Here is a 23,593-nt window from a genome sequence, read left to right on the forward strand (position 1 = left end):
GGACAGGGTTCGGCATACAAGAAGTTCGACCACAATGTGTAATGGCGGACAGCGAGCGAGTTTGAAAATTTCACACACATGTCACCACTATGGGCTTTTCAGGCACATCACAGTAAAACTGACTGATCTAAATTCCATTAGAACTGGGTTTTTCCGATATATGTACAAATTTTAATGTTCTCTTAGAATGAATTGTCCCTTTAAGTTGAAATGATACAATAATTCCAGTCCATTGAAGAAATATTAAAGGATGCAAACGGCTCAAAATCTTTTGAATTTAGCCAGCATTACCATTTTTTACGCTTTTTAGATGCAAAGAAATATATAAAATCTGAACCTGGACAATATCAGTTTACGATTTACGTCTTAAAGGATGATTTTATCTTTGATATTAATGTATGACCGATATTACATTCCCCAGCAAAAACTAGATATCAATCTGTCAAGTTGACTAATCATGCAATGAAATGCTTTTATATCTATTTATTGAATAGAATGCCTTTTTCGGTAGCCAACATTTCAGAAAATTGAAAAGCAAATGTTTCCAAATATGTTACATCTTTTTTATATATATATTTTATACTTTATTATTGTGTTCATTTGTGCACACATTATTTAGAAGTAAAAGCTCCAATATCACACAAATTTGACTGAGTACCATGTATGGTGATGTCCATTGCTTTTTTCGATTGGCATAAGATTTTACCAGCAAATCAATTAAAATAGTGATGTTTTTCAGCGACAAAATTAAAAAGAACTTATTTTATTTCATTATCTTATTGAAAATTATGTAACCCCCATCCGGTTCCATTATGGACAAATGAAAAAACGGACCTATTCAAATATTTGATAAAGATTTTCCAATCTGATTGGTCATAAAATATGTATTCACATTTTTTATATTTGAACTTAGGGACTTAGCCAATTCGATAAGATTAGTCAAATTGACACTAAATGAGGATTTGATCGACCTCACGTCTTTTATATTTGGGGATATCTTGTTACAGTTGTCCATTTTAGGTGAGTATAGCCTACATAGAATCTGAATTAATAATCATCTAAGCAATTGAGACGGTAGTGCGTGAATGATTATGGCATAAAAAGGCATATTATTCGATTTGGACTTCAAAATAGCTTTGAAAAAGTCCAGCAGAACAACTTTGAGCAACCATGTTATCTCAGCTAGTGAGCATTAAATGTTTCAAATGTCTTGAATCAACATTAAATGTTTCAAATGCCTTGAATCAACAAACAAAAGTTTCGACCAAAATGAGTATGAATGGTATTGTTGATTATTACAATTTCTTGCCTTAACAATCGAACAATAACTTATTTGGCTAATGATTATACAATTTCTATGTTGCCATACCTATTTTTTGATATTTAACAATTTGGTTCCAGTTTTCTTTTCCCTCAAGAAACTTCCATGTCAATAACACTTTGTGGATATATATACCGTAGGTAAAATATTACCCGGATGTAACTTTGTACCCAATAAATTTCACAACACTGAATCAACCGGTCGATGTCACTCTGCTTTATATGGGCAGGTAAATAGGCGTTATTAACGGAACATTTACATTCATCAGCGTGAAGGGGAAAAAAACACTTTTATGCATGAATTAACGATTTATATTTCAAAATTCAATTTCACGTCTTAACCTGCAATCTTCAAAACCAATTTCCTGTCAACAAAATAGTGATGTATGATTTAAATGGTCCTTAAGTTGTGTTGATAAGATGTGTGTATGACTAGTATAGTGAACCTGTTGACGGCCACTGTAATCTGGTATAGAAGGGTCGGGTGATGTGTTAGGGTTTATACTGAAGACTTGAGAGCATGGTAAGTCATTCTTCTTTATTGATAACTTTCTTTTGATACCATTGAATTGATTTCACAAACGATACGTATAATTGACGAGTAATTACGGGTACGAATTCTCTTATCCTTATACATGAAAGTAAAATAAAAATAACAAGCGACCACCCAAAAATCTTTATTTTCTGAAAAAGGAAAAACATCAATGATTATATGAAAGGTCTTTCTTAATAAATATACAATTTAGTAAAATTCTGTTCAATTAACTTAAATTAACTTTTAATATCATTCGAGTATTATTTGATACCTGTGGTTTAAACCAGTTTGGGAAATCGTACATTCTTTTATATTTTTGTACAAACTTTCGGACACAGGGACGTTTGGTAAACAATGTGAATGAATGACTAAATCAACTATTATGTCCATATGTTGATTTGAACTAAATCTCAATCAGCTTAAATAAGAATGACTTTCGCATCATTATTGTAATAAGACGCTATGTTACGTGCAGCTATACTATATTACACATTTTACTCAATCGATGCATTCGATATTGGTTTCACTGCACTGAATAAAATCTCATAACCAATTTATCGTCGAGAAATCATTTGATAAATGCTGATAAACTCACATTGACATAAATTGTTATGCACATGGGATGACTTTTTGGCCAAGGAAGATGAACTATATTTCATTATGTATATAATTATCAATATTCCACATTACAAGGTCCATATTAACATTACTATCACTGTCCTTCCAGTACAACATGCTAATAATACGTAGAATGGGCGAGAGGATAGCCTATCTCATTAGTTATGTCCAAACATGTTCATAAAGTTTTAATATAATTTAAATAGCCGACATATTAAAACTGAATGGTAGTTATCACGGTTCATTGAAAATCGTTGATGTATTAAGCGTTTAAACTTTAATGTACTCCGTGGGGTTTCACCTTGACTGCTTGTTTTTAAATTAAGAAATACTGTAATTACAATTAAGCCTGTCCTTCCTAATTTCCCAGTATTGATATTTGTACTTACATTAAACACATTGTTTCTTATATTTGAGGTTTTCACCTAGCTGGGGCAATTAACGTAGTCAAATTCTGCTGAATATACATGTGTATAATATAAAAAGTAAAACTCAACGACCTTCCTCTAGTACTTTCGCCATTTCCTGATGGCTCTTCAGGAATATAAATGTTTATTGTTTAAAGAAGAAATCGATGACATGATTTATTATACGTTTGTATAATATATAACTTTCCCATTTATAACGTTATAAGATTATTAAGATATCATTATACACGATAATAATATTCTATATTCTATTTAGCAAACTTACAGATGCAACATTAAGCATGCATCATCGACCATTCTGATCGATTTTCAAACACTAAACATTTTAGTGATATTTAGTCATTGCATATTCAGATTAATGAATACTATTTCATATTGTAATTTAATAACGAACACTAATTCGTTATTCCGTCAAAGGAATAACAGTGTAACTCGACCTTTCTGCACCTGTTGCCTTGTATTTTTGACAGTTATGCAATAAGAACAGATATTACAATGATTGGGACTATATATTAATTACTGGATAGTATTGGTTACAGTTGAAGGTGCAGAAAACAATTGTTATAATTCAGAAATTCCAAATTAACATTTATAGATATCATATGTTGTGTTGTGATGGATCACTAGATAGTATTGATTATGTTACTATTGGATGTACAGAAAACAGTGATATTTGTTCCTCATGCTCTAACAGAGAGGCACGCGACAGAATCTGCAGACCTTATAAATTAACATTCTGTCAGGTATAACCGGTATGCATTGCCAATATAGTTGTGTCATTCTGGAATTTGGTTCTGCTGGACTTCTTAGCATGCCGAACATGAAGTGTGATATCAAGGGGTTCGGTATTTGAACAGCTACATACACATATAGTAATTTTAGAGATAGTTGATAGGTGTTGTATATATTGGAAAAGCACTGGACCGAGAGAGTGTGTGATGAATAATTCGACAGTATTGTTCGTCAAGTCAACACATTAGCCTAAGAAATCGTTAACGGATATTAGATATTATTTAATAAGCGTATCACTTGGTAACACGGAGCCCTCAGTAAAGCGATTGTTTGTTTACTCATCACACGGATGGTGACAGATACGTAGTTACAGGCCCCACCGTAAACAGATGGATACTACACTATACCATCACGGTCGTGATTTTATAAACTGATCTAGAGACTTGTGAAATGAAGGTATGTAAAATATTGTGCATTAATGGAGGGAAATTATTCATAATTATGAATTACAAAACGTAGAAGACGTTTTTGACAACTTGGTTAAATGGTCATGATATGTTTATATAATTGATTACTGTTATTACTGTTAATCTTATTTGATGACGCATGAAACAGGTTAGAGAGGCTAATATATATAGGCATTGCCTGTAGCCCAATTGTAATTCCATATTACTACAATACAATATTCTGAAATTAAAATAGCTTGTGGAATTTACTGATTATGACTTTTTTGTGTTAACTGAGCGAGTGAACTTCATGCAAATAATTGTAAACTGTTTTAACAAGTAAAGTGTATTGAGATTACTACATGTAGTTCACTAGGACAGAGCGTAGTTGAAATTTTAAAAATATTAAGTATTGATGACGTCAGAATTAGGAAACATCAATCAGGAAGTACCGTTTCCATTTCCATCTTGTTGAATGTCCGTAGCATTAATTGACTATGTCGTACCGTCCTTGAATAACATCAGTTATTAATATATAGGAGTTAAAGCCGAATCAACACACTCGCTTCAATATTGTAGCTGAAGAGACTTAAAAAAACATAATAGGCCGGGTACGTATATAGTCCAATGTTAATTCGTGCTACAGCAGTTTCGATTTACGAGTACCACCATTGAGACAGGGGACGTTAACTCTTCCAGAATCTTTTGCTTTGGTTTGTTTGATTGATTAAGTTAACGTTCTATTGATAGCCAGTGTCATGTAAGGAAGGACTCCATGTATGCTTTGTGTGTTACGTGTATGAAGTGTGTGGTTCGTATTATGGGAGGCTGCGGTATATTCGTGTTGTATCTTTTTGTAAAGTTGAACTCTTGCCCTTTTTATAGTGCTATATTACTGAAACATGTCGCCAAATACACCAACACAACCCATCCAATCACAATAAACTGATAACGGGCGAACCAGTCGTCCCACTCCCGGTATGCTGAGAGCTAAGCAGGAGCCGAAACTATTTTTATAGACTATTGCATGGTTTCCTATGGAGCCATTGCATTTTATCAGGCTTTTATTTCTTAATAATTCAATCGTGATTACAACGGGGGTTTTCATTGCAATGCGATTTCACTTTATCAGATATAAAATGGAAAATGGCGTTGTCGTTGGTAATGTCGCATCTTATAGGCTGATAGAACTGGATAATGACAACAACAAAAATCTATCAAAAATATTTAAGACTTTATCTTTAGTAAATTGAATTATAAGAATTTTCTTTTCTTTTTTAATTTTAATCACAATCACAAAAAAATCGGACCACTGTAGTGTAAACCGTGAATACATTGAGATATTTGTGTTATATCTCCGTGACATAAAACAACAATTCTAATTAATCATTTTAAGAAGGCGCGAGCAAAATCAGGATCTATTTCAACGGATTTAATCAATATTTGTCTTCTTAACTTTTTTAATAACAGGTCATATATCGTTTTCATTAATTACAATGCAATCGAGGTCGAACCCAAACAAACAAAAGAGCTGTTTGGTGCAGACAAAATTCGATTTCTTTTTATCTCGTTCTCTGTCTTTAAATTTGTCGTGTGATAACCTCTAGTGACGGCGTCTTTTGACAATGTTGAATAATTTGCTTTTTTGATGTAGAAAAATTGTATGAGAACATTGGTTTATTATTTGTGTTCACGAACATATTGTACATATTTTAAAAATGATTTTTGATTTTACTTTGAATTTAGTTTTATTTTGGATTATTAATGTACTAGCTTTATACCGTATTTATCTCATTTTTAAAAGGCTTTCATATATCCTAGCGTCAACTCGGTGTAGATGACAATGTATATTAATGCTTTGTTATTGATAAAACACATGTTTGTTACTAGATAGACCTGGCGTCTCGATTTCTCGAAACAAATGTCCACAATTAATTCAAAACCTAAGGGTTTCTCCTCATGTATTGTACATTTATATGGTATTTTTACTTAAGTCTTGTTTTGGATTTAAGGTTGTTTTGAGAAATCGGTCTGGCGCCGATTTCTTGAAATAAATTTAAGTCAAAAACTAACTGATGACATAAATTTTCATAAAAGTTATATAAGGAGAAAAAATTAAGTTTTGAGTAAGTCTGCACTTTTGTTTCGAGAAATCGGAGCCAAGACAAAAGTACATGAATGAAATGTAAAATGAAGTCGGATCTTACCATTTTACACCTGTCTATATTATAAGGCTTTTTTGGCTGGGGGACCCTAATGATTCAGGCAGAAGGTAGGTTTAGCAGACCATTCCTAATGTATTCCATTAATCAATAAACACGCATTCTACAGTCTCAATCATTATTATGTTACTAGGAATTGAAAGTCCTCGTAATATCTTCAATGCTTTACTAACACTGACCGGAACAGGAATGTTACGTTTGATAACTACAATCTTTCATTAAAAGAGAAAGAGATATTATTATACGTCAGCGATGACTGTTTTAGTACATAGTATTTAATCACGTTACGTCCGTATTATAGAGTAGGAGTTTGTTAAACCTAACATAGATTAGTATATTTACTTCTGATATCATATGTTGAATGAAATTTTATATGGCAACATGTAAAGATTGTTGCCACGTGTGTCGGGGATATGACCAGGATACTGACCGGGTTTACATTTGATAGTTCTGGTGAACGATCTTGGTTTTGTGGAATACATCACAAGCGATGTCATAGCACATATAACAGCAGATAGGCTCTGGACTTTGAAAACCGTCTTGTTTCTTTAAGTTGTTTGTACCAAGAAGGTGAGTGACTTTCCATTCCAGGAGTGTCCGAGCGAATCTGTACTTAGTTTATACCTTTTAATGTTTGGATTATAGTTATATTACTGTATTACTTGTTGTTTTGAAGTAAATGCAGGACACCATGGCCTTTATTCGACACTTGTTATATTCTGTAAACTATCTTTCGCGGATATTAAATTTCGCGACTTCCATTCAAAAACAAGTTCGCGAAGATTAATATTCGCGGATTTAACTATTGAATCATAATTCCTATCAATAATGATATAGATATTAATTCGCGGTGATTATCTTTCCTGAATTTACTTGGATCGCGAAATTCATGAAAGTAAGTCACACGCGACTGAAAGTCGAGTAGCCAGAGTTACATTACTGTTATACATCAATAAGGTTGATTTCATCTACCACAGTTAACAGTTTACATAGAAACTTATGCGATGAGGAAATTTACTATTAAAACACGAAGTTACTTAAGAGCGCATTTTTTTGTATATCATTTGGGATATATAAATATATGTCGACAGAAGTTTCTTGTTTTAATTAGCTTATATCTTATTACAGGCGTCCTACAGAAAGCGAGGATCGGTTCTAAACGTCACTAATCCAGGCTCAAGGTCAAGGTCGGATATGGAGGCGTCTGTGAAGTGTGTGTCGTGCAAAGAGTTCTTTGATAACTACGAACATGTTCCTCACGTGCTACCTTGTCTGCATTCCTGCTGTTCATCCTGTCTGAAGAAATCTTTAAAACATTCCAAAATAGTGTGCCCCGATTGTCAAGAATCTTTCAAACATGAAAGCCGAGATATTTCTAAATTTCCAGTAGACACCTCAAAAAAGCACATGGTTGATTTGTATAGAATAAAACATGCGTCAAAAGATATTAAATGTGAACAGTGTGCAGATTTAGCTTCAGGCCGTTGTAGAGAATGTGAAGAATATTTGTGTCCAGAATGCAGCCAGACCCATGACAAAACTAAACTCACAAAGACTCATACTGTGATAAGTCTAGAGAAACTCCGAACATCACCTCTGGAATCTTTTCATTGTCAACAATCATGCCAGTTACCCGATCACCAAGGTCATTCACTAGTTCATTTCTGTGCCAAACCAGACTGTAACCAGCCTATATGTAGAATCTGTGTGGATGACCACCCCGAAAGTGAAGGACACATTATCAGAGACATCAATGATGTTTACGTAGAGAACAAACGACTTCTAGAGGGGTACCTCATTCATCTGAGACAACAGTCAAACGCTATCGAGCAGAAGATGAGCAAACTGGAGGCAGAGAGGGACAGAGTGAAAAAGAAAGAGGATAAAGTAGAGGAAGATTTCGAACTTTATTTCCAATCATGTGTTCATGCCCTCGAAAAGCGAAAGATGGAACTCAAGGCGAGGCTGCAAGCTGCACGTGAAAACAACGAAGTTAATATTAATCAGCACATTGCCACAGTCCAGGGAGAACGTAAGCGCGTGTCCCAGGCTTGTAAGTACGCCGAAAACCACCTAACGTACAGCGACGTTGCCGAGTTCTTAGTGGTAAAGGATCCAGTGCTACACAGAGTCAACAACCTGTCACAAAAGGACGTCACAAAGATCAGCAATCCCATCACGTCTGCTCCGAAATTCACCCCGCGTACCACCGCTGACGACTTCTTGAAATCCATCCCAGACGTTGATGACGTAATAGCTACGTCAGCATTTCTGCCGAACACAAAAGTTGAAACTAATAATGCCTGCGTTGGCGAGGAGGGACTAGTTTTAACAATAACACTGTACGACAGCCAAAATGTCCCTCTCAGAGAAAGTGGGGTGAATATCGTTGTCACTATCTCCGATCCTAAGGGTAAATCCTCGGCTGCCGACGTCAGGGATTGTGTTAAGACCACCGGGTCCTATGAAGCCTTATACAAACCAACGACGACGGGTGAACACAGAGCCAAAGTCGTGATATGTGATGGAAACCTGAATAAAAACGGGTTCAAATTTTATGTGCAAAAATCCGACGAGCTTTCATTGGATCTTTCTGAACTAGAAACACGTAAGTATGGACTACTGGTTCATCTTTAAAGAATATATTTAAATTAGTATCAAACAGTCATAATATTCATTTGTGGTATCGACGTATAGGTGAACCGTAAACAGATATAGTATCGGTCTTATTTTATTTGTCTTATCTACATGTATATAGTCCCTATTTGTCGTCAGTATTATCGAAAACAACGCGAGCATATCAATGCTGTAATTATTTCAATATCGATTTGGCCTGTAGTTTAATGATGCACAGATAAATACTTTTACAGAATCTATACAATAATAACAAATAAAAGAGACAGGTGTGACATCTCCAGCCATATACATATCGGGAAATGCTTCCAACATTTCCTATATGTCTGGAAAATCAGAACGTCCTCATTGTCATTCGAATATGGTACTATACGTACATATTAATTTCATGTTCAAAATCATTCACTTCTTTGTCATTCTAATAATAAAATATGTTGGGTATCATATAATCTCTACTCAGAATTAATATGTAAATATACAGTAAAACCTGCCTTAGCGACCAACACTGTATAAAGGCCACCTGCTATTAAGACCTTTTTGCCTCTATCCCTTCCATGGTCTTTATAGATAGCTTTGACTATACATTGCACTCTGGATTTCTAATGTTACTTACATAGTGGAAAACATTGCGTGATCATCTTATGCATCATTGCATATTATGCATCATTGCATATTGGCAGATACGCTCCTGCATAATTATGTATACTAATTGATCAATATACATGTATTCCTTTATCCATTTGCATTATTAACCAATGCAAATGTAAATTATACTGCAAATGTTTCTTATTTTATGCAGCGCTGATACCAGTTGAATTGTTACTATTCATTACGAATTCCGTCAAGTGACTACACATTTTATTTTATTAGAAATGGTTTCTTTATGTATTGTTGCAGCGAGAACCAAGGAGACAAAGGAGAGCACAAATTCGGTGGGATCCATGTCTCACAAAGAACCAGAATTATACTGTAAGTAAGCTGCATTCGTTTGTAATATGTAATGGTTTAAAGCACCTTGCTAGGCTCACGCTTTCATATATTACAAACTTGTCAGACTAGCGACATTTAAAATGATTACTAGTACTTCTGCCACTGAAATATTCACTCTCATAGTATTTGACATTTTGATTGTTATATGAGGCGATATTACATTGTCCCGATAAAAGATCAATCGCATTTTAAAGTTTAATAGCCAACAAGTATTACCGGGGGATATTGGCTGTTATGACTCTCACCATGTACAAATGTAGCCTGTGAAGTATATATATTGGCTGAGAGGAATGATAATATGGCTCCCATGGGAGATATTGATATCGAAAACACAACAAATACAACCGATATACAGAGAAAAGGAAGACGTTTGTAACGAACATACCCATCTCATAGATCGGTAGATATTCTATTAGATTGAGAGATTGTCTTTTTTAAAGAAAGGGGTGCAGAGGGATGAGGTCAAGTGAGATTAATTTAGCAATGTTGGTATATAAATATCTTTTAATCTAGTGATTGATATCTCTGTATGTATATCAATCTGATTTGCATTGATCTATAGATGGGACAACAATGCTATTTTTATAATTCCTATTACTCGTGTGTCAAAGTCTGAGTCTGATACGTGTTTATTATATATCAAACTTTGTCATATCAACTGAACTACGATAGCGATACAGGCTCTCTTGGTCACTTCAGAAAACGTCCTTATTATTTCTCTGAATGAAAATTGTGAAAAAAATCTAAACAAAAATTTATTTAGTTTTACAACTATTATTATATAACCAGATACAATCGCAATGAAAAAAACACACACAGTCGTGATTACTCATTGTCCTTGACACCTGTAATGAAAACATTCAGTGGTTTTTGAAACAGTTAGCAATTCGCATACAAAAATATAGTAAGGCATTTAGTCACGACTGTTTGACATTAATAGACAAACAAATACAGATTAAGTGCATTTGAAATAACCGACTTACAAATCAAATTGAGTAATGTACACTTAAATTTAAATCATTGAGAAAGTTGACAACCTGATAACCAGACACAATAATTAAATTAATGAAAATAACTTCTCATGTTTTGATTTGCAGTCCCAGACATTGCCTTTGACAGCTCTAGATGCAATTCACAAAATGCTGTTTCCAAGGACAACCAGAGGTTCACCAATCAGAAGGGTCGTCGTTCGTCAGGGACAGGAGGTCGCGCCTTCGTGAACTACCGCGGCACCATCAGTACTCGCCCCCTCGGTAAGACAGGCCATCAGTACTTCGAGGTACAGGTATATATGTTCATCAGACGACAGCTTCGCCAGGAACTCATGTTTGAGATTGGTTTGTCAAAAAAGGCACACATTGATAAGCATTATACCATAGACTGCCATCCGCACGCGTGGGTAATCTGCGCCCGGCGCTGCTCCATCTGCGATGCCATCTGTCTTTTTGCTTGGCACAACAAGTCCAAACTTTTCCACACACCTCTGACAGACAGTAAAAGTCCTGGCACTACCTTTAGGGGAGTTTACGGATTCCTTCTCGATACAGAAGACCGCTACTTTTATCTGATTGACGCCAAATCTAAAAGATGTATGTTCAGATTTCGAAATGTGGACACCACCAAATCGCTCTGGCCAACGTTCGCAATCTACAATCCGGATATGGTCGACGTTACTATGACGCTTCGGTCTGGTAATGATATCAGAAGGGAGCCAGACGTCCCCATAGACGCTTGAAAGCAGACCCCCATTGCTAGTGGAATGTTTTAGAACACTTTCATGAGTTTACTTAGAATATATGGCGTTTGATGGAATAATCTGAAGGACATTTGCCATAAAAAAATATCGTAAAGATGTAGTGGTTTAGTAACCATCTTTCTATCTGTATGTATTAATAACAGTACCTGACAATAGGGACAAACAGTTTTGAAAGTCTCCAGTTTTTAAATAGAAACAATCCACACCATAGACTTTAAATAGATAATTATAGAGTATTATGGGTAACAAGTTATGTAATAACAGTATTGAATCTAGTCTATTTGACCGGTGTTAGTTATCAATTGTTTTTAGACATTGCAACATACAATGCATATATGTACCGGTAAATGATGATTTTATGCATTCATATGAATTTCACACATGGACTAAGGAATACTGTTCTAATTTAGTTTAATAGCTTTAATATATATTATTTATTTTATTTTATTATTGCATACGTATATATTTGAATATGTATTTGTGATGACGTATTTTGTTATTCAAACATGCGTTTCGAGTAATGTCTTTAATGAAATTATTAGTGATCGTTGAACGTAAAGATAAATATGCAGTGATATGCTTTTTGAATCACAAATCATTAAAATTTATAATAATTATATTGTTTTCGTAATATTGAAATTATTTTCTGATATTATGCTTTTCTTCTTGAGTGTCTGTTTTAGTCCCCTGTAAATGCTGTGAACCAATACACTTTCCTGGTGACTTAAATGCGTTTATATGCCCAACGACTTTTAATTTCGTGATAAACTCTCGTGTGTTTCTATATTAAAAATATAATTTCATGCGCATTAATTATCATATCGTCCGTGGAAAGCGAAAAATGTAATCACACGTTAAAATATAATGGTTTATAGTATCCCTGACATGATGAATACAAACGTCTGTCAACGTTTAGGTACCGTTATCGTACTCCGTATATGATTCGTTACAGCAAGACGTTAGTAATAATCTAAAAGAGATTAAAATATTGTTTGCAAACAATTGTTTTTAATGTTAGCTGTGGCAATATGTAGAATTCAGAGAAAGAGAAAAATCAAACTATTTTTGACGATGGATTGTGAGTTTAAGTATTGCTGACGACGAAAATTGTGTTTTTTCTGCGTAATGTGAAATAGAAACTTGTTTTTTTGACAATGAAATAATAAGACTAATACAACCTTTACAATAATAAAAGGAAGCTGTTTTTGAGTCAGTATTTATAGCATTCACATGCGCATGCATTGCAATCTACAAGCATTGCATTCAAGAGGGAACATCGTATAAGAGGTTATGTAATAATAGAAATAATTCACACGAACTGTATGGTATAAAGCATTAGGCTCACAGAAAGTCGTGAGCATATCTAGTAGATCGGAGGGAAGCAGAGGGCCGAAGTATTCAGTAAAGCCCGTTATTTGAAGTCCATAGGAGCTATATCAGGAACATGGACGAATTCTGCCTTTTTTGTAACCGCCGATCTCATTTGTTTATCCGAGCCCGCGCCCGCGCTAAGGGTAGACAACTCTTATTGATCTTATACACTTAGCGAGCTATATGCATACATTTGTGTTTTGCCATTGCTTATCTAAATCTCTTGTAAATAACAACATCTTTAGATATGAATTACATATATGCATAAGTATTAAATAAATAATATATTACCAATTATGTATATATTTTTTATTCATGTGTAACATACATCTATAACTATACTTTTTAGAATATGTTAAAACAGTTTTGAAAAATGGTTAGAGGGATCATGCGTTAAGATTGAAACCGACTTCAGCATCAGCAGCACAGATCCATCATACAGGTGAAGACCATTGGGTAGTGTCAAGAGGAAGATTGTAGTGAGGTATATATACTTGATAGCTTGGTAGGTATAACTAGGCAGAAGGATCATTGTCAGCATCATTAGACATTCAGTTAACATCTACTTATGGGGAAAATAGTTAAATGTTACAGGCAATTTTACCAAGTGTACAACAACAGAAAAACGGCATTGACTATGGGGTTTTTGCAATAGCTAATTTAGTAGAGTTTTGTTTCAGTGGCTTTAAAGGTAATGACGATTTGGAATTCAATATAGATTTATGAGACAGCATCTAGTTTCTTGCATTTCGAATGGGGTTTTTACTAAATTTCCAAGGAAGAAGTTGACTAGGCATAGGAAAAAGAGAGTTGTTAAGGCCCTTACATATGATATCTTTATACCTACATGTATATCGTTATAGAAATTACTATAGTTATCGAATATGTTCATAAGTATAAATAATCTAAAATAATAAAATATATGGGCTCTTTGTAGAACTGCGTCCCCGTCGCAGAGCCCAGTAACATTCTCGATAGAATGGCTTAATGTTCTACTTTCAGTAAAAGCTCGGAGTACAGACTTGTCTGCCCTCAGAGCGGGCTCGGGTAAACACACGAGATCGGCGAGGCCCGCGCTAGTAGACACGGTTAATAAAAAGGCAGAATTTGTTATCAAAAGATTTGTACTTTATGTTGAAATAAACATATTTGTAATCAGCTAGGTTTACTTGTTGTTGGAATTATAACAATAATTACAATAAAAGCTTACTTTTGAAATAATCTGCATAAAACCTTGAAACCCAACGCTTGAGCGCGGGGTAAATAAATGACACTTGACAAACTGAAATCGTCGATTTATAAAGTCCGAGTCATCTCATGTAACGTAACTTACACGGAATGATAACATATAACTCAAAGAATATATGTACAAGAAATTGTTTTAATGTAGACTGTCCTTGAAGAGAAAAACGAAAATAAGCAAAGCTCGGCGTGGGTCTCCGGCGCGGCACGGGATACAAAATTTAGCCACCACCCGTTCTTATACATGTGTTTTGTGGGTGTAAGTGTGTGTTTGCTGTTCGTACTGTGTAGTTTGATATTCTATTTAAGCACAGTTTTGTCCAACTGGTTTCAACTTGTTCTAGAAGACTTTTACAGCCGGATGATCTACAGATCCTATGATACTGATGATGACCATATTCACCAATTTGATAATGGATAATTTCTACATAAATATTGATCTCCGGTATATATTTTTAGCTATCGGGAAAAATGTCAATGGTCAATATGCAGGCTTATATGTCTATTTTTATATCATATCGTACTCATGTTTTGCTAACTTATCATTTTTATTGATTTTTGCACTCTTTTATTTTATATCTTTGTAATGATGTAGAAAGTAATCCAGGTCCTGTGCAAAACCTTGATACGGTTCATCTAAATGTAAGATCTATTAGAAACAAAACCTCTTCAATAGAAGTTAAATTTGTAAATCATGATATAATATGCATTACTGAAACACACTTAAACCCATTAATCAATAACACTGATATACAATTACACTCATTAAATTCTAATCCATGCAGGAAAGATAGAATTGCTGGTCCAGTGGTGGGGTGATGATTTATTATAAAAACATTTAGAAAGAGATGATGTAGAATTACTGTGGTCTGAAGTGTTAATTAAAAATCATAAGTTTCTGCTCGGTTGATTATATAGACCACCAGACAGTAATGTTGGCTACTGGAGTAAACTTGATAATACACTTAGTAAAGCTACTGATACTTCTATGGATGTTGTACTTACAGGTGATATTAATATAGATATGTTGAATTCACCACCAAATGACCCTCCATCTAGCCTTCTTATCAAACATAATTTACAAAGCTTTATAAATGAGCCCACACGAATAACACCTGACAGTGCCACATCCATAGATTTTATCTTTTCGAATGACAGAAACTTAATTAAAAGCACTTATGTATCATCGCCATTTTGTAGTGACCATTCTTTGGTTCATGCTATTATTTCTTTCAATATATTTCAGCACACTAGTTACAAAAAGACCATCTTGAAATATGATGAAGCAGACTTTAATAACATGAACAGTGCAATTTTAAATATAGATTGGTTTAATTTATCTTTAGATTAACACACTGAAACATTTAATAACTCTATAATTAATTTGTTCTTACAGTTCAAGTCAACAATTTATAAATTTACAATAAATATTCCCACAAAAGTTATAACAGTCCGACCAAACGATAAACCATGGATGAACAACACTATTCGACTTAAGATGAGACATAGAAACAGACTACACAAAATAGCTAAAATAAATAACAATCCTCATGTTTGGCATAGATATCGTATTTTAAGACAGGAAACTGTCGACTTGATCCGTGAAGCAAAATCAAAATATATTGAACAACTTGAAAACTCTCTGAATGATAATAAAGTCCCTCCAGACAAGTGGTGGAAAATAGCCAAATCTATCACCAACTTCACTAACAAATCTTCCTTTATTCCCCCTCTTGTATCTAATAATCAAGTTTTTAATCATCCAGTAGAAAAAGCTGAAATACTAAACAATCACTTCGCTAATATATCTACAACCTCACCAAACCTTGAGCTTCCCCAAACAGCAGAACGTATACAACTACTACCATTCTCACTTTCAAATATCCAAATAACACAACAAGATGTCCTTGACCAAATTAATACTTAGTCTATTGATTTTAACAAACCAGCTGGTCCTGATGGCATTATTCTAAAAATAATTAAAAAAAAACAACTCAATAATTCACTTGCACTTCCCCTCACACTTTTGTTTAATAAATCAATAGAATCAGGATTAGTGCCAATAACTGGAAGCAAGCTAATATTAATGCAATATACAAAGGAAATGTTCTTCCAATGATGTTCTGAATTATAGACCAATTTCAATTACTTCCTGTTTTAGTAAAGTGATTGAAAAAAAATATGTTTGAATATCTCTATAACTACCTTGTCGATAATTATATAATTACCAGACATCAGTCAGGCTTTACACCAGATGACTTGACAGCTGACCATCAACTTATAGTTTTATATATAATTAAATTATGATCTAGTAATAAGGATCAGTGAAAAGCGTTGTTGTTTTAGTGTTTTTTTGACATGTATTTGGAATAGCCTTTTGCTCGACACGAATGATAGCACCAGGGACTTCTATTTAAAATTTACTAAAGATTATGGTAATACTGGAAATGTTGCAAAACTTTGAGGTCTTCAAAATTATAGTCTTTCTTATAGAATGCAATAGTAAGTACTGAGATATATTTTTTCACAATTCATTAATGATAAACGATCTTGCAGTGGTACCCCAATGAATACTATGTTCTAGGGCCACTTCACTTTCTTCTTTACCATAAAGATAACCACAGAAAATATTCACTACTGACAATGATAATGCTATATATGCAGATGACGACTTCTCTTCTAATGATTATCTAAAGACATCAACCCAGCACGACAGGCGGCACGAAGAATTAACATCAGTCCTTACTAGCAAGTGATTGGGCACACACCTGGGACATAAAATTTAACCCTACTAAATCTGTAATCTTTTCCAGGAAAAGAAACACAAATCACCCTACAATAAATTTTCAAAACAGCCAAATCACTGACACTGCATTTCATACACATCCAGGGCTTACAACAGATGATGCAACATGAAATCAACACATCCACAACATATATGAAAAAGCTTACAAAAGACTCAACATTCTTCGCTACATAAAAACTAAAGTCAGTAGGAAAACATCACTTTTGTTATATACACCATTTATAAGGCAAATTTTAGAATACGCTGATATTGATTGGGATAACTGCACCCAAAAATCTACTGAACTTTTAGAATCCATTCAATTAGAAGCAGCAAGAATAATCACAGGCCTACGATCAGGCACTTCTCATATTAAACTTTATACCGAAATTGGTTGGGAATCTCTGGCTGCCGGAAAAGAGAAACACAAATACATCATGATGTATAAATTAATGCACGAGCTTTCCCCACAATACTTACAAGACATACTAATTCCCTTTACTAATAACCCTAATGAAAACCACTATTCTCTCCGTCATACTAGACAATTTAACCCCCCAATATGCAGGACTAACAGTTACTATTACAGCTTCTTTCTATTCATGTACCGCACTGTTAATACCTCTGATACTAATCTCTTGAACTCTCCTACACTTGCAAGATTCAAACTTTTATTAGATAAAGATAAAGTAACTGATATAATATCAGTTCAAACCTTTAAAACCAGAAAGGGAAAGAGGGCAAATATCATTCTTACGCAACTTAGAAATATTTGTAGTGATTTAAATCTAGATTTACACCATGATCATATAATTGATAATCCTTCATGTTGTTGCACTAATCCACTAGAAACAGTTTTCTCATTTATATACTTGGAATGTCGCCCATTTACCAATGGATATCCGGCAATGTGCAAAGATTACTCCGCAAAAAACCCTATGAAATAGGTATACCAAATACACGATAGGATGCAAATTATTAGTATATTGACACAATTTTTCTTGTATCGGATTTCCTATGATTTGTGGAATACACAGAGAGATAGCGATAATTAAGTTTAAGAATACATTAAGATAATCATTCAATAATTTCAATTAAGGGAAAGCTTTCAACGGTTTAATATCTTATATAAGGTCTTATAGTAAAGCCCCTTTATATGTTATCGCTAGGACTTTTTGGCATACAGAAGTATAACATATGCATATCAGAACAAAGAAACAAGTAATTTTTTGGTATAATGGCCTTGAAAATAAGTTTCGTGAGAACTATATTGGGGCGCTAACATATCTACTTTGTTATGTTCCTGTGTTTAAAGAATCTGATTTTCGATATATTTACGTTTATTTATTGCTTTTGTAGCTAAAAAACATTATAATACAGTTTATGCATAATTATTAATATTATTCATTAAACATAATAAAAATTAATTATGTAATAAATTCAAAGCCAATAACAGTTTGGATGGTTATCGACACTGTTGACAAATACATGCCAATGTGTGACTTTTGGTCTCTCACAGTGTATATCGCACTGCCACTTTACAGTATATTTAATCCACTATAAAACAAATGTTATATGCTCACATATAAACCATATTTAATAAGATAGCATTATATATTAGATAAGACAAATTTGGAAGTATTATGATTACACACTAATAATCCACAATCAGTTCTAGGATTATACATTGTTGTGTAAGAGGTGTAGGAGTTACTATAGGTGGTACCTCGTAATGTGTTTTAAAGGATCCCTGAGTTATCCATCCCCTAGAATGTTTTTTTTGTAATTTTTTTTCGCATTTTGCAGAAATTATTAATACTAACATACAATAATGTATAATAGGAGTTACTTATAAAGCGAGAATCCCGGGCAGCCAATGGGAATAGAACTTAAATACAAAGACCTACCGCCTGTTAGTTATCGGCATTTTCCTTATAGTTGACCATGTGATCCAATGCAATAAGTCAAGGTAAAATTTGTTAAAAAATAGAAATAAATTGAACTAATTAAAATTAGATTGAAAATTCACATAACACATTGTTACAAAAAATAATGTATATGAAGCTTGTCTTTTTGGTTCCAAATCTGTTTAAAACACTCCACAAACATTAGGAAGCTGTCCTTTAGATCAGTTACAAATTTTAAGTCCGCGAAACCCAACCACCACGAACGTACTTTAAAATGGAAATGGCAAAATGACTTCGTTTTCAGTATGTAAATGTAATTAGAAGTTTTAATGATATCACGTGATTCACTTTACTTGAAACACGCCCCATGTGTTTGCTAGTTGCATGTTGTAAACAAAAGATGTATTGGATATAGTCGGATAAACACGGTCACCTTCACGTAAATACACAAAATCGAAAATGGTGCTCGAGTCATAGTCTTTTCTATGGCTGTGTAATAATGTGTCCTTTTCAAACAAAACAGAACCATTACGATAGTGTCTGTCTAGCGTGTGGAGATGCACGCGATGTATGACCTTGACCCGTTCCGGGTAGTTCTGATGTTGACTACTCAGGGTAATCATACTATACATTCCGTACGTCCCATTTGTCCGGATGGTAACCGACCCATTACTTTCTATTCCCTTGCGATGGAAATCCGGAGTCCATCTCAAGTTACCGTCTGGGCAGCCGGAAAGCGTAAAGTGTTCACAGTTCGTCCTGTAATGGCTTCTCAATCGTGATCTGGTTTTCGGTCTGATGATGTCATGTTGACGTTGTAAACCACTCATCTATTTACGATAATAGAATAGGGTGAGGGAATAATACATCACCACTTCTTACTGTAAACCAAGTTTATTTCGCGGCTACTTAATTTAGCGATTTACATTTTCAAGTTTGCGAAAATTAATGTTCGCGGATTAAAAGAATGAACTGAAGTTTTATCAGTATAGTTCAGGCAGATATTTAAATTTATGCACGAAGATCCATTAGCTTTAGCAAATTTCCTTGGATAATGAAAATCGCGAAAGTAAATCGTACGCGAAAGGAGTTTGGTTTACAGTAACTCTATTTGATTACAGTCTGACACAAATTGATTGAGCATTATCAATGGAGACTCCAAAGATACATCGTTTGTTACAGTCCTGTAATTAAGCTAATGTGTTTAGATAATTCTCCATCGACGATACCCACATTAACAATGACAAAAACAAAGTCGGCTAACCAATCTATAGGATGAATAATTTACTACCAATTTTTTTTTCGGGACGTAATGATATTTTTTTAGATATTTTTATCTTGAAATAAGAGAAGAAGCTATACCTTTTCAAAGGTTATAATGATATAAAGTAGATAAACAACATTGTATTAAACAACAGATTATTGGCTATATTTTAGGTACTATATTTTATGGTGAAAATATGTTATGACGCAGTATGTAGCGTAAGTTTTTTTTTCTGAATACGAATGAGAAATGGAGTTTAAGTTTTGGGATAAACAAGTTCTCCAACGCGTGACTGTTATTTATCATGTTTATCTAAACTGATGTTAGTTAATTTTCAAATTTTAAAAAGACACGCGCTAGAGATGATGTCGTTTAAATTTTTTAAAATTGACCAAGTCGATTTTAATAATCATGATAAACAACATGCAGTCACGTGTTGTGAAACTCTATTTATCTAATCGATGGAGAGTTCACTAGTCAGTTGATATTGCAAACTAATATTAATTATATAAATATATATTTAATCTTATTAAACTATGTAGATATGTATTTAATCTTATAATGCATGTGATCAGTACATTAACTTGAATTGTAACACTATCGAAATATTGCGGTTATCGAGCATTTAATAACCTCGTGTTTTGTGTTATTTATATCTGATTGAACCTTGATAGCACATTACATCGTCCAAACTTCATGGTTTTAGTAGTGTTACTCTTAAGGTACTTGTTTGGACACAATCACAATAAAACAGAGTTGGTTACACACCGGATAGCGGGCAATAATTTGCTTCAAAATTTACAAATAAAAATATAAACATAATATAGGAAAGCAATTTGCGTGATCAAAGTTTAAGCGCAAATTATCTTTTATTGTCGCTTATTGCATGTTTCTATGTGACCAATGTGTGCTAAATGTAAATACTGCATAGTTAAGGTATTGGGTTCGTCATTATGAAGTCTAATGCTGGTAAGATTTAATATCAGTTCAATCTCCACTCTTTTCTGAATAGATTTAGTGCTCTGTCTTATCAAATACCGGTACCAAACGAAACCAATTTAATTTATTCTGCACTATTTATTTGATTAATTTATTGATAAACAAGATATCCCAGAAGGATCTTGGTGCCCACCAAAGAATTATCTATGTCTGACAATGGAAAAACAGATCTTTCCTCTGCTTTTTTGCTCAAACTTTTTCAAACATACTACATATAAAATTTGAGACAGATCGCTTCAGTACTTTCTGAGATATAGCGGTAACAATCTTCAACTATCAAAATACAAGATGGCTGCTTGGCGGCTATCTTGTTGACAGATCGGTCCCAAATCGCAATATGCACAACTAGGGCCCCAGAGGAACCTACATATGAAATTTGAGACTGATCCATTTAGCACGGACGAACCAAGGATTTGAACTAAAAACCATAACAAGATAACGAGAAATTTCAATTCAATCTGCACGTGTTTTGTTCATCATTAAAAACCAAAAGTAAACAAAACATCAATCCTCGCAATGAATTTAGTTGATTGTTCTATTGCTCAGTAAAACATATGACCAATAACGCTCTACTTACCAGTTTCACCAATGTGATATAGCTGTCGCGTTGTATTAACGTACATGGAGTAGATCGGTTACAGTTTACATATGTCACTGCTGTCCGAGAGGTGGTGTTACCCTGTTCCAGACTGTTCGAGGTGTCCAGTAGATGATTTACAGTATAGATGACCAGGATGACCTCAGCTAGGAACAGGGATACCCCAATACAGGTATAAACTTTATAGCGGGCCCTACGTAACGTACCGCCAGCTGGTTCGGGTACGGATTTAGTGTTAACGGGGTCCAATGGAACGGATGTCTCTTCTTCTTCTTCTTCTTTAGGTATCCGCCATCCGTCAATAGGGACGATTATAGGCGAGGCGATTCGGCACAGTGGCGTGGTCAAGGGGGTTATATACAGTGCATCATTGTCACTGCCCTCCATGTTTACCAACAGTATCTGTTTACTATACAATATGACAGGCCTTACATGTAGTATGTATCTGAGCTTATCGTTATCTGCTGTTGATTGTGGTTTGTTCGTATGACATGATACGATAACGTTATCAGTTATTATCGTACCTCGGACAGAAATGTGCCCTAATGATTGGCGGAGAGCCGTTATGTGGTGACCCTCTAACACTTTATAAGTCACAGTAACTGGATATTTAACTAATGTTAAAGGGAAGTTTAACATTCCTCCGTTCAAAATTTGTATACCGGCCTATTCAAAATCTACCAATCATCGTCCCGTATGAATAGAAAGAAGGAGGTACAGGGCCTTTTTTAAAACCCTGTTGACTCATTTCCTGTTAAATCTGTTTCTGTTTTATCAAGGAACATGTGGACTATACGTTTGGCCAATACGATCAATATTCTTCCGTGTCTCATTTATATCTACACATATAAATAGTTTTTAAAGACTCCTTATTTCATGAGAAATCATGTATAAGCTATGATATGCTAATCATGTATTTAGTTTGTAAGGGTGGTCAAAGTTGACAAGAATCCATTAAAGCGTGTTCCTGGTTACCGGATAGTATCACTAAACGTAATGACACAACCAACATCTTGTCTAAATATAATCCATAACAATACCTGAGCGAAGACATGTGATACATGTTTATTTGAAAAGGTTCCATGACTTTTTTATTAATGATCAGACTTCATGTGATTAAATGTCGGCGTCATTGCAGGAAGTTTTCTAACCTAAATTTTAACATGAAAGAAGACACGCAGCTGTATTTTAAAAATATCTTTGAGAAATGAAAAGTAATAGAATAATTTTTCTTTGTATTCGGTTTTATTTCACAGTTAAACCTACCATGAAACACGCTGTACATACGCTCAACATGTGGTGAGCGAAGAGTACAGTTAAATTTAAATAGAAAAGTTCCTTTGAAAGATCCAATCACATCAGTAAATCAAACTTAATGAAATAAGATAGACTATGAGAGATGTAGTATTCTTCTTGTTTGACAAGGAATTCTTTGTTGAAGTATTTTCCTGGTAACTGGATAGTATTACTCTATACACTGTACAAAACAAAGATAAGGTTAGAGTCTTTTAACCGAATTACATAAATATTTCCCGAGATAAAAATTTCCAGATTATATTTTTCCGAGATCTGAAAACACTTTTTATCGATTTTTTTACATTAAAATCTCTTTGTGGTCCTTTTGAGCTGACAGAAACTCTGTGTCAAATATTTTTATAGTCTGTGTCAAATATTTTTATAGTCAACCAATGACGACGTACAGAGTTTAATCAGTAAAACTGAGAGCCTATATATATATATAGTAAC

The 23,593-nt window shown here is 34.0% G+C and overlaps 2 protein-coding genes across 2 annotated transcripts; one reads left to right on the forward strand and one right to left on the reverse strand.

The window, feature by feature from the left end:
* Positions 1 to 1,584: 1,584 nt before the first annotated feature.
* On the forward strand, positions 1,585 to 12,890 carry LOC138307004 (E3 ubiquitin-protein ligase TRIM45-like). The gene is made up of 4 exons (XM_069247623.1): positions 1,585 to 1,843; positions 7,430 to 8,909; positions 9,833 to 9,904; positions 11,023 to 12,890. Exons 1-4 carry the CDS (start codon positions 1,841 to 1,843, stop codon positions 11,658 to 11,660), a joined length of 2,193 nt encoding a protein of 730 aa, XP_069103724.1. The 5' UTR covers positions 1,585 to 1,840; the 3' UTR covers positions 11,661 to 12,890.
* A 6,332-nt stretch (positions 12,891 to 19,222) lies between these two features.
* On the reverse strand, positions 19,223 to 22,595 carry LOC138307005 (uncharacterized). Its single transcript, XM_069247624.1, has 2 exons — positions 21,827 to 22,595; positions 19,223 to 19,816 (listed from the first exon to the last, which is right to left on the reverse strand). The coding sequence occupies exons 1-2, from the start codon at positions 22,484 to 22,486 to the stop codon at positions 19,331 to 19,333; spliced, it is 1,146 nt and encodes a 381-aa protein (XP_069103725.1). The 5' UTR covers positions 22,487 to 22,595; the 3' UTR covers positions 19,223 to 19,330.
* Positions 22,596 to 23,593: the final 998 nt, after the last annotated feature.

Source organism: Argopecten irradians, chromosome 14 (genome assembly GCF_041381155.1).
Source record: "Argopecten irradians isolate NY chromosome 14, Ai_NY, whole genome shotgun sequence".
NCBI lineage: Eukaryota > Metazoa > Mollusca > Bivalvia > Pectinida > Pectinidae > Argopecten > Argopecten irradians.

Bases quoted from the DNA above. Each gene is read 5' to 3' on its own strand.
- LOC138307004 (XM_069247623.1), top strand. The intron at 8,910-9,832 runs GTAAGTATGGAC...GTATTGTTGCAG, and splicing joins TCTTTCTGAACTAGAAACAC to CGAGAACCAAGGAGACAAAG. The intron at 9,905-11,022 runs GTAAGTAAGCTG...TTTGATTTGCAG, and splicing joins CAAAGAACCAGAATTATACT to TCCCAGACATTGCCTTTGAC.
- LOC138307005 (XM_069247624.1), bottom strand. From the start codon at position 22,486: ATGTTAAACTTCCCTTTAACATTAGTTAAATATCCAGTTACTGTGACT. The intron at 19,817-21,826 runs GTAAGTAGAGCG...TATCGTAAATAG, and splicing joins ATATCACATTGGTGAAACTG to ATGAGTGGTTTACAACGTCA.